General features: G+C 48.0%; 1 protein-coding gene across 7 annotated transcripts in view; it reads right to left on the bottom strand.

Annotated features, from left to right (window-relative positions):
• PRKCZ (protein kinase C zeta) overlaps positions 1-15,936 on the bottom strand; it is a 145,517-nt gene that overhangs the window by 34,728 nt on the left and 94,853 nt on the right. For 5 of the 7 annotated variants that reach the window (XM_064281112.1, XM_064281111.1, XM_064281116.1 and 2 more), the window contains 5 exons: positions 13,471-13,602; positions 9,165-9,246; positions 7,898-7,950; positions 5,456-5,644; positions 440-537 (listed from right to left, as the gene is read on the bottom strand). In XM_064281112.1, the coding sequence (XP_064137182.1) occupies positions 440-537; positions 5,456-5,644; positions 7,898-7,950; positions 9,165-9,246; positions 13,471-13,602 (554 nt within the window). Of the gene's footprint in view, positions 1-439; positions 538-5,455; positions 5,645-7,897; positions 7,951-9,164; positions 9,247-13,470; positions 13,603-15,936 lie in introns of those variants that run through there. The other 2 variants (XM_064281115.1, XM_064281118.1) reach the window with 2 other exon arrangements.

Below are 15,936 nucleotides of genomic sequence, written 5' to 3'. Positions count from 1 at the left end.
AAACCCAAACAGTGTATATGTTGAATATCTTAGGCCCGTGTCTTTCAGACTTTTTTAAAGCAATAGAATTCCAATATATGTAAAGCTTGTAAATGAAACTGCTACAATTTATTAACTTATTCCATGAATCAGAAAGATCCATAAGCAAAGAAACCTCACCTCTTTCATTCACTGTGGTAACCCTAGCATCTAACTTAACACCTGCACTCAGTAGAAAGCTTTCAGTAAACATTTCATCAATGGAATTAAATAATTTAGGTTCAGATGTATGAAATTTACTTAATAAGACACTAGTGAAGCTAATTTGATGAAGCAAAAAGCCCTGTGATCGTACTTGGGAAGTACACTCCAGATGATAGCTGAAATCTTATACCAGACTCAACACCATGCAGTTCAAATCAGAAACCTGCAGAATTCCAGAAACACCCTTTTTTCTTACCGACTTGTTGTTTGGAAGCAGGAATGTAAGCCAACCAAGAAGGGGTTGCTGGATGCCTGCTCAAACACGTGCTTCTCTGTTTGTACCCAGTCGATGTCCTGAAATAGAAACAAAGGAGTGCTAATGAGGCTCCTGAACACCCTCACAGGCATCCTGGAGGATGGCGAGGTAATGGAGGACAGGCTACATCTCTGCTTGTGGGAAGACAATGAAAAGGGGAAAAGAAAACTCCCATTAAGAAATCCACCACTGAGCAGCATCTGGGGTCTTAAAAGCCTGTGAGCGGCCATCTAGGATACTCCACTGGTCTCAGCCCTTTGGGAACAAGGAAGAATGAAGAAAACCTAAGGTACAAGGGAAAGATTAGTCCAAAGGACTAATGGACCACAGCCTCCACCAGACTGAATCCAGTACAACTAGATGGTGCTCAGTTACCACCACTAACTGCTCTGACAGGGATCACAATAGATGGTCTCGGACAGAGCTGGAGAAAAACGTAGAACAAAATTCTAACTCAAAAAGAAAGACCAGACTTGCTGGCCTGACAGAGACTGGAGAAACCCTGAGGGTATGGCTCCTGGACACCCTTTCAGCTCAGTAATGAGGTCACTCCTCAGGTTCACCCTTCAGCCAAAGATTGAACAGGCCCATGGAACAAAACAAGACTAAAGGGGCGCACCAGCCCTGGGGTAGAGACTGAAGGCAGGAGGGAACAGGAAAGCTGGTAATAGGGAACCCAGGGTTGAGAAGGGAGAGTGTTGACATGCCGTGGGTTGTTAACCAATGTCATACAACAATGTGCATACTAACTGATGAGAAACTAGTTTGTTCTATAAATCTTCATCTGAAGTACAATAAAAAAAAAATGCACCACTGCCATTATCACCATCCATCACCAACTCCACAACCACCATCTCCACCAACCATAATTCATCTCTACCACCACCACCATCACCATCATCTTTCACACCTATCATCCATCACCATCTCCACCACCATAACCTATTACCACCACCAAAACCTATCATCACCATCACCACGATCACCATCATTACCAATCTCTACCACCACCATTACCACACCAACACCATCACCACCACCATCATAATCAGTCACCGCCATCATCCATCACCATCCCTGTCACCATAATCAATCACCACCACATCCATTACCATTTTTACTGCCACCATCATCACCACCACCATTATCTATCTCCACCATCATCCATCACCATCGCCCATCTCAATCATTGTCACCACCACCATTAAAATTATCTCCACCACAATCACCATCTCCACCAACCACCATCCATCACTGTCTTAGTCATCTAGCGCTGCTATAACAGAAACACCACGAGTGGATGGCTTTAACAAAGAGAAATTTATTTCTTCACGGTAAAGTAGGCTAAAGTCCAGACTCAAGGAGTCAGCTCCAGGGGAAGACTTTTTCTTTCTGCCAGCCTTCTTATCAATCTTCCCCCGGACTAGGAGCTTCTTTGCGCAGGGACCCCGGGTCCAAAGGATGTGATCTGCTCCTGGCACTGCTTTCTTGGTGGTATGAGGTCCCCCAAATCTCTGCTTGCTTTCCTTTCATCTCTTGTAAGATAAAAGGTAGTACAGTCTACACTCCAGAGAAACTCCCTTTACACTGGATCAGGGATGTGGCCCTTAGGGTATTACAATCCCACCCTAATCCTCTTTAACATAAAATTACAATCACAATATGGAGGACAACCACACAATACTGAGAATCATGGCCTGGCCAAACTGATACACACATTTTTGGAGGAACATAATGCAGTCCATGACAATCACCATCACCGCTACCATTATAATCTATCACCATCACCATCATCCATCATCATTACCACCATCACCATCAACTCCACCCCCATCATCAAATCCAGCAGCTCTGGCTGCGTGCTGAACTCTGGGTTATGGAGCTGTCCACGCACTGCTTCGTGTAATCCCCACAAAAGTTTTGGGAGACTGGTATCACTATCTCCATTTAAGAAATGAGGAAACTGATGGTGGAGAGGGTAAGCAGATTCCCCAAGGTCCCACAGCTAATGAGTGATAGGCCTGAGATGGAAGCCCACACCCACTTACAGAACCCGAGTTCCAGGCCTCAGGGCTGTCTCCCTCTCAATTCATGCTGAATCATGGTAAGATGCTGCAAAGTAAAAGTCAATTTCAGATCATGATAATTCCACAGCTTTGGCTCTATGCCAACTCCAAACTTTCAAGGTTAACCCCCTTGTATTATAGGTGAGGAAATCGAGAGGGAAATGGATGTGTCTACATTAATGCTGCCTTCCTGTGGAAAAAAAAAAAAATTTTTTTTTTACTCCTGTGAAGGTTCTGGGAACTAAATTAGCAAACTCTTAGGGAGCATCTCTAGTGGGTCAAAGACTGTCTGTGGATCTTCTTCCTGTTCTCCCTTCCTCCTTAGACTTGGTCCCCAGCACTCTTCTCTCTTCTCTCTCTCCCCAGGAAATCCCATCCACTGGAATGGCTACACATACCATGTTTCTGGGCTGAAGACCTCCAGCCCCTCTGAGCTCTAGACTTGCTCATCCAACGTCTCCTCCACATCCCCACCAGGCATCTCGAACTTCACAACAGGCCACAGAGCTCTTGACCATGCCCTGCCACCTGTTCTCCCTACCTCCAGCTGTTACTATTATCTACAGACCAATCTTTTCTTTGTTCCTAAGAGATATGACTTCCTTTCAGGTGTGAAAGAACAAGATTAAAAGTACATGATGCCAACAAGCATGGAAAGATGCTTAATGTCATTAGTCATGAGGGAAATGCACGTTAAAACCACAATGAGATATCACTCCACCCCTACTGGAGTGGCTAGAACAAAAAAGACGATACCAAGTGTTGATGTAGATGTGGAGAAACTGGAATCCTTGTGCATTGCTGGTGGGAATGTAAAATGGTGCAGCCACTGTGAAAAACAATCTGGCAGTTCTTCAAGAAGTTAAACATAGAATTATCATGTGACCCAGCAATTCCACTCCTAGGTCTATACATAAGAGATGTGAAAGCAGGGACTCAAGCAGATTCATGTACACCCATGTTTACTGCAGAACTATCCACAATAGCCAAAAGGTAGAAACAACCCAAGTTTCCATCAACAGATGAATGGATAAACACAATGCAGTCCATCCATATATATACAGCCATAAAAAGAAGTAAAGTACTGAATCATGCTATGACACAGATGAACCTGGAAAGCACCAGGCTAAGTCAAAGAAGCCAGATGCAAAAAGTCACAGATTGCATGATCTCATTTATATGAAGTGTCCAGAAGAGATAAATCCATAGAGACAGAAAGTAGATTGGTGGTTTCTAGGAGCTGGGCAGGCGAAAGCAGGTGAAGGAGGGAGCGACTACTTAATGGGTATGTGGACTACACTTGGGATGCTGAACAAGTTCTGGAATTAGACAGTGTTGATGGTTGTACAACCTTGTGAATGTACTTAATACCACTGGATTGTACACTTTTTTTTTTATTTGTAAGAGGATTGCCCTTCTCATCTCTTCTTGTGTGAAAACTTTTTTTAAAATAATTTTTATTGTGCTTTAAGTGAAAAGTTCACAAATCAAGTTAGTCTCTCATACAAAAATTTGTATACACCTTGCTATGTACTCCTAGTTGCTCTCCCCCTAATGAGACAGCACACTCCTCTCCACCCTGCATTCCCCATGTCCATTCAGCCACCTTCTGTCCCCCTCTGCCTTCTCATCTCCCCTCCAGACAGGAGCTGCCCACATAGTCTCCTGTGTCTACTTGATCCAAGAAGCTCACTCCTCATTAGTGTCATTTTCTATCCCATAGTCCAGTCCAATCCCTGTCTGAAGGGTTGGCTTTGGGAATGTTTCCGGTCTTGGGCCAAGAGAAGGTCTGGGGACTGTGACCTCCAGGGTCCCTCTAGTCTCAGGCCATTAAGTCTGGTCTTCTTATGAGAATTTGAGGTCTACATCCCACTGCTCTCCTGCTCCTTCAGGGGTTCTCTGTTGTGTTGTCTGTAAGTGCGGTCATTGGTGGCAGCCAGGCACCATCTAGCTCTTCTGGTCTCAGGCTGATGTAGTCTCTGATTTACGTGGCCCTTTCTGTCTCTTGGACCCATAATTACCTTGTGTCTTTGGTGCTCTTCATTCTCCTTTGCTCCAGGTGGGCTGAGACCAACTGATAATATCTTAGATGGCCACTTGATAGTGTTTAAGACCCCAGATGCCACTCACTAAAGTGGGATGCAGAATGTTTTCTTAGTAGATTTTATTATGCCAATTAACCTAGATGTCCCCTAAAACTATGGTCCCCAGACCCCCGCCCCTGCTACTCTGGGCTTCGAAGCATTCAGTTGTATTCAGGAAACTTCTTTGCTTTTGGTTTAGTCCAGTTGTGCTGACTTCTCCTGTATGAACTGTACACTTTAAAGTGGCTAAAACGGTAAGTTCTATGTTGTGTGTATTTTACCATAATTAAAAGAAAAAAAAAAGGACACGAAGCCAGAATTAACGCTCCAACAAATAAACAATTGATCATATAACCTTAACTTCTACTTCAAAAAATACTGGCCTGAGAAGTTTCAACACATGAAGCTACCACAGTCCCAACACTTCTACAAAGTTGATTTGCAAAGGTGGCTGAGCCCAGCAGGGGCTGCACGTGGACAGAAACAGGGCCACCACCTCTGGGTGTCCTTCCTGCCATACTCTTCCCTCCACCCTGAGGACACAGATCCCACCTAGCCCAAAGGGACTTCATGATAACAATGGTGGCGTCAAGCTCTCCCAATTCAACTCTTCTGACTTTGCAATACAAACACTCAGTAAATTTAAGAGTTTCACTGTTCTTGCACCAATCCATTTCACTAAAATCCAAAGGGTTCATGTGTTTGTTGAGGTCTTCAAATGACTTCTTCAAGCATGGGAATTCCCCAGCATACACCCACTGCTGGGGAAGTACTTGTTTCCTGGGCCCCTGAGTGATGGGACTGACCTCATCATCATGGACCAGCTCCTTTTTCACCACCTTCATGGCGTAGATCTGATCGTTCTTTTTCAATCGCACCAAGAGGACTTTGGCGTAGCTCCCTCGCCCAATGACTCTGATTAAGTCGAAGTCCTGCAGCCCAAGCCCCTGAGATATCTTGATTCCATCCATCCCATCAATAACCGGTTTAAGGTCCTGTGGTAGGGTGGGGAAAAAAAAAGAAATGGATAAAAGGAAACTTTGGCGAGATTCCGAGAATGATGCCTCATTCATTCCAATCAACCAGGACACCCGTGTCACAGGGCTCACAGCCCGCAGCTCTCACTCAGAGAGTGTTGGCTCTCTGCACTAAAGCCCCCACCCTCCAATCCAACTCAGGAAATAAAAACGAAGAACTATAGTGTGGCCACCACCCATCTGTCAGTTTGTTGTCCTGTGGTGGCTTACATGTTGCTACGATGCTGGAAATTTCTGACATTAGCATTTCAAATACCAGCAGGGTCACCTATGGTGGACACGTTTCAGAAGAGCTTCCAGACTAGGAAGAAAGGCCTGACAATCTACTTCCAAAAATTAGCCCACGAAGACCCTATGAATCATGACAGAACATTGTCTGACTTGCTTGTTTTGGACATGTCACCAAAAAAAAAGAAAAACCAAACCTGTTGCCATGGAATCAATTCTGACTCACAGTGACCCATAACACAGCGTAGAATTGCCCCATAGGGTTTTCAAGGCTGTAAATGCTTTTTATGGAAGCAGACTGCCACATCCTTCTACCGTGGAGTGGCTGGAGACCTTTCAGTTAGCCACCGAGTGCTTAACCACTGTGCCACCAGGAGGGATCAACTACTAGAGGAGGACATCATGTTTGGTGAAAAGGAAGGCCAGTGCGGGTGAGGAAGGTCCTTAGTAAGTTGGATTGACACAATAGGCACATAATAATGGACTCAACAATGACAGAGGACTAGGCAACGTTTTGTCCTGCTGTACATAAGGTCACCATGAGCTGGCGTCGACTCAACAGCAGCTAACAAGAATAACAGAGTGTGGAGCTTCTGAAGGAAAGAGCTAGAAACCCAAAAGCTACAGACGTGGCTCTTGGGGTGGTTGAAAAAGAACGATCAGATCTACGCCACGAAGGTGGTGAAAAAGGAGCTGGTCCATGACGAGGAGGTCAGAAAACCATTGCTACAGATGTGGCTCTGGTCACAAGCCACAGGTGGTCCTCGTGAGTGGTGCAGGATGCCTGGGGCCCCAGGACCGCTAAAGAGATGGCCACAGGGCCCAGATCTAGGCTGGATCACCACAGCGCCTGAGCCAGTCTTCCCATCATCGGGCTCCCCCTGGGGGGATTACAAAGCATAACTTGCTAATGTCTGCAAAGATCTGCCAAACCCCAGAGCAAGTATTATTAGAAATACATAATGAAAGAGCAAGGCTATCCAATTAGGAACAGAAGCTTCCCTCCTGTGAGTGGTTTCTGGCAAGGATATCCATGCTGGGGGAAGGAGGGAGCTGTGTGGCACTGTTCTGTGGAACAAAATGGATTCTGTGTTCCTAAGTGCTTCTGCCTCGCTGCAGACACAGAATGACCAACCAGAAACATCTAGAGACCTGGAGGGTGACATCTGTCAGTCACTTTCGGAAAGGCCTTTGCAAGGAGGAGCTGTTTCTTCAGGTTTTGGGGGGAAAGAGGTTAAAAACAGTAGCTTGTGTTATTCTGTTTTCCTTGCTTGGGAAGACGATAGAACCGTGCGTCCTCAACCAGCCAAAGCTGGTAGAGACACAAGACCTCAGCTTAAGAGCCTGACCCGGGGCCCACTCTGCTGTCTGGGTGTAGAGGGTGCTAGGGAGACAGCCAGATTCACAAAGACCTTCGAGTCAGGATCAGGGTAGCACCATGAATTGGACCTCAAGTTGCCTTTGGGGACAGTAGCCTCTGGGGGATTCATAAAGAATGTGCTCGAAGCAACACCCCATTGATGGCACAGCAGCCCAGAGGAAGGTGTGATTAGTTCCCCAGTTTTACAGAAGAGGAGCCTGAGGCTCAGAGTATTCCACTGCCCCTGACTCAGACCAGGCCTCCCATTGGGCAGAAGGCCACAGAGACCCAGCTAATGACACTCTGCCCCCAGGCCTGCATCTCTGTAAGAATCATACAATAAGTACCGTACCCTCACCATCAAGATGTGCAATGGCTTATGTCTTGTCATAGTCACTTACTCTCTGTCCCTCTGTCAGAGATGACCTCTGTGCTAAATATGTGGAAGACCACAAAGACTTCACTCCGAAATGCCCAAGAGTGAGGCTTTTCTCCTAGATGTCCAGAACACCACAGTCTCATTTAGGAATATCAGCAACAACTCCCTACCCTACCTACTCAATCTTTACATGTCCATCATTGCCCCAGAAATGAGAACGACATTGGAAATACGATACACTCACCTCAGAATCATCTTTAATGTTGTCATGTTTCCGGGTTGAAGAAATATAAGCAACTAGTGAAGAAAGGGAGAAAAAACAGATGTTACTGGCATTGTCAAGAACATGGCCAGAGAACACAGGGACTCCATAGGCCTCGGATGGCCACGCCTGGCCCTCTGCAGGGATGAAGTGGCCCAGGCCCAGCCACTGGTGCTCAGGACAAGGCTGCATACCAACCTCAATTCATCCAACTCAACTAGAGTCCAATGGAAAATGCAGGTTCCTGGGCACCACATCTGGCGGGGGTGGGGCCTGAATAAGTTTGTAATATGTTTCCCCTGGGATTTTTATCTTGACTTATTCAGAATTTTCCAGTCATAAGATTTTGGTGTCTAGCCTTCCAATCTTTTTCCTAAGGGGTGGGTGGGTGGGTGGGTGGGACAGACAGATGGATGGACAGAAAGATGGATGGATGAGTGGATGGATGGACAGAAGGATGGATGAGTGGATGGATGGATGAATGGTCAGAAAGAAGGATGGATGGACAGATGGACCAGTGGATAGACAGATAAATGGATGGGTGGGTGTGTATTTGGAGTCTCCTTTGGGTAAGATGCTGTGCTAAGTGTTTTATGTTCCGTGATCTCATTTAACCTGTAACAGGCTCCCAAGGGCCGAGGAGCTCAGGTTTACCAAAGCAGAGCTAGAGCTATCACACATCATCGGAATGTTTCAGGGTTGTGGAAACAGTTGGGTCACCGATCCAACTGGTGTTTGAAATCTCTCTGAATGCTTCCTAATGCTGAAAAAAAAAAAAAAAACTCCCTGCCCCCAAAACACAGGAGAACACAAGAAAATGTGTAACTGCTATGCCACAGAGTGGGGACCAGGGGTTCTGGGCACAGACATCTGCTCTGGGCAGTGGCAGGTTTGTGGGGAGACACCCAGGCGAGGTAGTAGGCCTCCTAAGAGGGCTTCTAGAACTCCCCAAGTCTGCACAGAGGGAGAGGACCTCCCCCAGGCTCCCACGGTGCTGCCCCACTAAGCCGCTGCCTGGCTACTCCGGGGAAGGCTGCCCCTGCTGCCCATTCTGCCCCAACTGGCCGTCTCTGCCTGGGAAGACTCAGAAGAGGGTGGTCCTGGACCGCTGACCCCAGCACACTGGCCAGGCCGTCATGCCTGTCCATAAGGACCCTTGGGGAGCAGACAGGATTTGGAAGAAATGATGGTCAGGAAGGGAATAAAAGTGGCCCCCAGACGAAAAGAAGCAAGACAGTAGCAGCCCTACTTCCATCAGTCTCCTCGGAGGGCAGGTCTACGTCGTCGTTCTTGTCATCTACTGGAGGTTCCTGGGAAGGCATGACAGAATCCTGTGGGGAGAGAGGCCTGTGAGAGCACCCACTGCATGCCAACATGGGACTGCTAGACACATCCGTGTAATCACATCCCATGTAATCACACCATTTCTAACAGCACACTGCACAGTCACCCCTGTACATATCACACGTAAACATACCATTTCTAACACTACACGACACAGTTACCCCTGTACACATCCTGTGTCAACATACCATTCTATAACCACATGGCATAGTCACCCCTGTGCACATCCCATGTCAACATACCATTTCTAACACCACACCACATGGTCACCCCATACACATCCCATGTAAACATACAATTCCATGACCACATGGCTCAGTCACCCCGTATACATCCCACGTAAACCTACCATTCTATAACCACACGGCACGGTCACCCCGTACACACCCCATATAAACATACCATTCTATAACCACATGGCATGGTCACCCCGTACACACCCCGTGTAAACCTACCATTCTATAACCGCACGGCACGGTCACCCCATACACACCCCAAGTAAACATACCATTCTATAACCACACGGCACGGTCACCCCGTACACACCCCATGTAAACCTACCATTCTATAACCACACGGCACGGTCACCCCGTACACACCCCATGTAAACATACCATTCTATAACCACATGGCACGGTCACCCCGTACACATCCCATGTAAACCTACCATTCTATAACCACACGGCATGGTCACCCCGTACACACCCCATGTAAACATACCATTCTATAACCACATGGCACGGTCACCCCGTACACACCCCATGTAAACATACCATTCTATAACCACATGGCACGGTCACCCCGTACACATCCCATGTAAACCTACCATTCTATAACCACACGGCATGGTCACCCCGTACACACCCCATGTAAACATACCATTCTATAACCACATGGCACGGTCACCCCGTACACACCCCGTGTAAACCTACCATTCTATAACCACATGGCACGGTCACCCCGTACACACCCCATGTAAACCTACCATTCTATAACCACATGGCACGGTCACCCCGTACACACCCCATGTAAACATACCATTCTATAACCACACGGCACGGTCACCCCGTACACACCCCGTGTAAACCTACCATTCTATAACCACACGGCACGGTCACCCCGTACACACCCCAAGTAAACATACCATTCTATAACCACACGGCACGGTCACCCCGTACACACCCCATGTAAACCTACCATTCTATAACCACACGGCACGGTCACCCCGTACACACCCCATGTAAACATACCATTCTATAACCACATGGCACGGTCACCCCGTACACATCCCATGTAAACCTACCATTCTATAACCACACGGCATGGTCACCCCGTACACACCCCATGTAAACATACCATTCTATAACCACATGGCACGGTCACCCCGTACACACCCCATGTAAACATACCATTCTATAACCACATGGCACGGTCACCCCGTACACATCCCATGTAAACCTACCATTCTATAACCACACGGCATGGTCACCCCGTACACACCCCATGTAAACATACCATTCTATAACCACATGGCACGGTCACCCCGTACACACCCCGTGTAAACCTACCATTCTATAACCACATGGCACGGTCACCCCGTACACACCCCATGTAAACCTACCATTCTATAACCACATGGCACGGTCACCCCGTACACACCCCATGTAAACATACCATTCTATAACCACACGGCACGGTCACCCCGTACACACCCCGTGTAAACCTACCATTCTATAACCACACGGCACGGTCACCCCGTACACACCCCAAGTAAACATACCATTCTATAACCACACGGCACGGTCACCCCGTACACACCCCATGTAAACCTACCATTCTATAACCACATGGCACGGTCACCCCGTACACACCCCATGTAAACATACCACTCTATAACCACACGGCACGGTCACCCCGTACATATCCCATGTAAACCTACCATGTCTAACACCGCACCACACAGTTACCCCTGTACACAACCCGTGAAAACATACCATTCTATAACCACACAGCATGGTCACTCCTGTACACATCCTGTGAAAATATGCTATTTCTAACACCACACTGCATTGTCATCCCATACACATCCCATGAAAACATACCATTTCTAACACCACACTGCATGGTCATCCCGTACACATCCCATGAAAACATACCGTTTCTAACACCACACTGCATGGTCATCCCATACACATCCCATGAAAACATACCATTTCTAACACCACACTGCGTGGTCATCTCATACGCATCCTGTGAAAACACACCATTTCTAATACCACGCTGCACGGTCACCCCTGTACACATCCCATGTAAACACACCATTTCTAACACCACCCCGCACGATACATATCCTGTGAAAACATACCATTCTATAACCACACGTCATAGTCACCTCCGTACACATCCCACATACCATTTCTATAAGCACACTGCACAGTCACCCTGTACACATCCCATGTAATCACATCATTTCTACAACCACTCTGCACGGTCTCCCCTGTACACATCCCGGGTACACACATCATTTCTACAACCATTCTGCACGGTCTCCCCTATACACATCCCATGTACACACATCATTTCTATGACCACACTGCACGGTCTCCCCCATACACATCCCGTGTACACACATCTTTTCTATACCCACACTGTATGGTCTCCCCTGTATACGTCCCATGTACACACATCTTTTCTATAACTACTCTGCATGGTCTCCCTGTACATGTCCCATATACACACATCTTTTCTATAACCACACTGTATGGTCTTCCCTGTACACATCCCATGTACACGCACCTTTTCTATAACCACATTGTCACTGCACTGTGTACGAAAGAAAGGTCACGGAAGTCACCTGTGGCTCTGGGCAGATGCCCACTCAGTCCTTGGGCGGTGGCCTCCCGGAAGGTGCTTTATAAAATGAAATCTTTCACAAGTACTGCATAGCCCCCGCTCCCCCCACCACCCACATCATGTGTCTTGTCAATAACCACACACTGAGCACCACCCAGGGCCACCCCCATGCTGACATCACAATGCAGACACTCTGCTGGTATAGGACCGGGTTCTAGATGCAGCCCTTACACAGCCCTGGGACTCCCTGAGCTTTGGGGCTGCTCTTACTTTCTGGGGCTAAAGGCCATGCAGGGTCAAAGGGTGCATGCGTCATCATGGTGTCTGGTACACGTGGCTGGAAAGCCTCCCAGAAGGGCCCAGCAATTCACCCCAGCCCCATGTGTGTCAGGACTGTGTCCCTGTGCCCTGCACTATTGGAGAGAGGGCACCCAACACCCCCACGGGCTGTTCCTCCTCACTGCTGCAGGACACAGACATATCAGCCCTCCTGACACCCCCACTGCACCCGGCAGCCCAGAACCCCAAACCTTAGCTGCTGACCACACACTGGTGCGGCTGCAGGGCTTAGAAGCTCAGTAAAAATTCAAACTACATCCCAGGGCCCTCCTGCCAGGGTTTACAGTGACATAGCCAGATGGGGGCAAAGGCAGGTGGGGGGCAGCCTAAGCCCTCAGTGAGGAAAGTCTGTCAGTGCCCCAAACACCCGGGGTGGCAGGGGGTGGAAGGTATTGTTGCCACTACCATGGGCTTGCCATGAGGAGCACACACTGGCTTCCCAGGGATGCTCAGGCGGGAAAGCACCAGGGTCGGGGGGTACCCCAACAGCAGGAGAGCTAGCCCGGCTTTGCCTCTGTGATGGCTGCCACAGGGCTGCTTCCTGACTGGGACACAGCAAGCGTCCTCCACACTCCCGCACAGTGGGGTACACTCACGGCCCCCACAGGGCACCAGGGCTCAGTAGAAGGTCCAGTCTGGGATGCCCACTGCCCTGATCCCCACCCTGGGTTATTTACTCTCCAGCTTAGAGGCTCCCCCTCCCCTTATCTGACCTGCCCAAGGTTCCTGGTGGCAGGGGGATGCCACGACCCCTCTCTGACAGACGCAGGAACTGAGGATCACAGGGTTAGCATGGACAAAGGGTGAGGGGTCGGGGGTGCCCTGCAGACCCTGGGCTTGAGGCAGGACTCCCCACCTGACCCACTTCCTCAGGCACCTGCACCCCCAACGCGTCCCTTGGCCAGGACTCTCCACTCGCCCATCCACCCCCCTCCAGGTGCCCTGATACATCCCATTTCTCCCGTCAGGACCTCCTATTCCCCTTGTGAGGCACTGCCCTCCCTGGCCGCAGGACTCACCATATGCTTTTCACAGGTCAGCGGGACAAGGATGTGGCAGCGTTTATGGACCAAGAGTTTGCAGTTGATACACTTGTAGCCTTGCCTTCCGAGACCCCATATCCTTTCGCTGCACTGGCCGCAGTATGCTCTCTAGATACAAGAAGGGCAGCGTCACACCCTGCCCTGCCCTCTGGGAGCCCACACTTCCTGAAGGACCCAGCTACCGATTTTCTCAAAAGATGACAGAGCTGGGTCAGAGTTGGCACTGTCCCTTCGTCATACCAGCACCAGGGCCAGACCAGCTCAGGAGCCCCCTCTTGGCTCCACTCAGGGGGCAGCACCAGGGAGCTGGGACCCTGTTCTGAGGGCACAGAGGAGGCCCTGTGGGGCAGGGCCACTTGAGGCCCCATGTGGACAAGGCCCCCTTGCATACAGGGACAGGGAAGCCTGCCCTCATGGTTCTGCCTGTCAGCCTTTTGAGTAGCACAGGGTCTTGTGCAGGGTGGAGTGAGGTCTGGTTGAGAAAAGCGTGGGAAAAGACCCTCACCCAACCCTGCCAATACAGACTATCTCATCTGAGTGACAACCATGGAGAAAACGATGGTCTCTGTCAGGCATTCTGACTTGTGATGATTCTGAATTGCTAGAGGGCAGGTTTCAAGTATATGGTTTTTTTTTTTTTTTAAACCATTATTTTTCAAGATTTAAAACGATCGATCTTTTTAAAATTTTATTCTAATCAATTTGAAATCAGTGGCAATGATCACATTGCTTCAAATTTTCATGAATTTTTCAATTTTTTACAATGCATGAAGGTGAACGTCTTCAGACGCCACTGTGGGTCGTGACCTGTGTGTCCAGCGCCACCTCAACAGCCACGTCCTGCATCTGGGCAAGGCACCAGCGGCCTGGCTTTCCCTTTTAGGATTTTTCCTGGCATAATTTATTTACATGTTTAGCCCGCTTTTGCCTTTTAAAAAACATCTTTAAAACATTTCTTTCTTTTAAGAGAGTCCTAAATTACTCTTGAAGAAGAACAAGGAACACAACTGGTGAAGAAGACAACCTACAGAATGGAAGAAAATATTTGGGAACCATCTTACATACTTTGGATGTGTTATCAGGAGGGATCAATCCTTGGAGAACGACATCATGCTTGGTAAAGTAGAGGGTCAGTGAAAAAGAGGAAAACCCTCAACAAGATGGATTTACACAGTGGCTGGAACAATGGTCTCAAGCATAGCCACGATTGTGAGGATGGCACAGGCGCAGAACTGGGAAGCGTTTAGTTCTGTTGTATATAGGATTGCTATGAGTCAGAACTGACTCGATGGCACCTAACAACAACAATGAGATATGTGATAAGTATTTAATATCTGGATACATAAAGAAATACAACTCAACCACAAAAAGACAAACAGCCCAATCAAAAAATGGGCAAAGGACTTAAGAGACATTGCACCAAAAAGATACACAAATGGCTAAATGAGCAGAACTGTCCCATAGGGTTTCCAAGGAGCGGCAGGTGGATTCAAACTGCCGACCTTTTGGTTAGCAAACTTTTAACCACTGCGTCACCAGGGCTCCCTATTAGCCATTGTTGTGTTGTTGTTAAGCGCCGTGGAATCGGTTCCAACACATACCAAAAAAAAAAACCAAACCCAGTGCCGTCGAGTCAATTCCAACTCATAGCGACCCTATAGGACAGAGTAGAACTGCCCCATAGAGTTTCCAAGGAGCGCCTGGAGGATTCAAACTGCCGACCCTTTGGTTAGCAGTCCTAACACTTAACCACTATGCCACCAGGGTTTCCAACACATAGTGACCCTCTTAATCATTAGGAAAATGAAAATTAAAACTACAATGAGATACCACTTCACCCCCACTAATACGGCTATTACCAGAAAAACAGAAAACAAGTTTTGGCAAGGTTGGGGAGAAACTGGAACCCTCATCCATTGCTGGTGGGAAGGTAAAATGGTACAGCCACCATGGAAAACAGTTTGGTGCTTCCTCAAAAAATTCAACATTGAATAATCACATGACCTAACAATTCTACTCTTGGGTATATACCCCAAAGAATTGAGAGCAGGGACCCAAACAGACAGGTGTCCACCAATGTTCACTGCAGCACTACTCACAACAGCCAAAGGGTGGCAACAACCCAAATGTCCATCGAAGGATAAACAGATGAGTAAAATGTGGTCTCTCCATACAATGGGATATTATTCCACCATAAAGGGAAATGAAGTCCCAATACATGCTACGACACAGATGATCCTTGGAAACGTGATGCCAAGTGACAGAAGCCAGGCACAAAAGGCCAAATGTCATACAATCCCACTGATACGAAATATCTAGAATATATCTGAGAGCAGGAGGCTGTGTGCTGGGCCCAGGCCGGGGCAGGTGTATCTCTTCAAAAGATGGGGGAGCCCTGCGGTGGGAAGTGAGGAGCTGAGCTCTGACAGCCTCTGTGCCCCA

The sequence above is a fragment of the Loxodonta africana genome, chromosome 3 (genome assembly GCF_030014295.1).
Source record: "Loxodonta africana isolate mLoxAfr1 chromosome 3, mLoxAfr1.hap2, whole genome shotgun sequence".
NCBI classification, from domain to species: Eukaryota; Metazoa; Chordata; class Mammalia; order Proboscidea; family Elephantidae; genus Loxodonta; species Loxodonta africana.
Note: the sequence above shows the minus strand (reverse complement) of the source record. Positions and strands in the feature narration are given on the sequence as shown.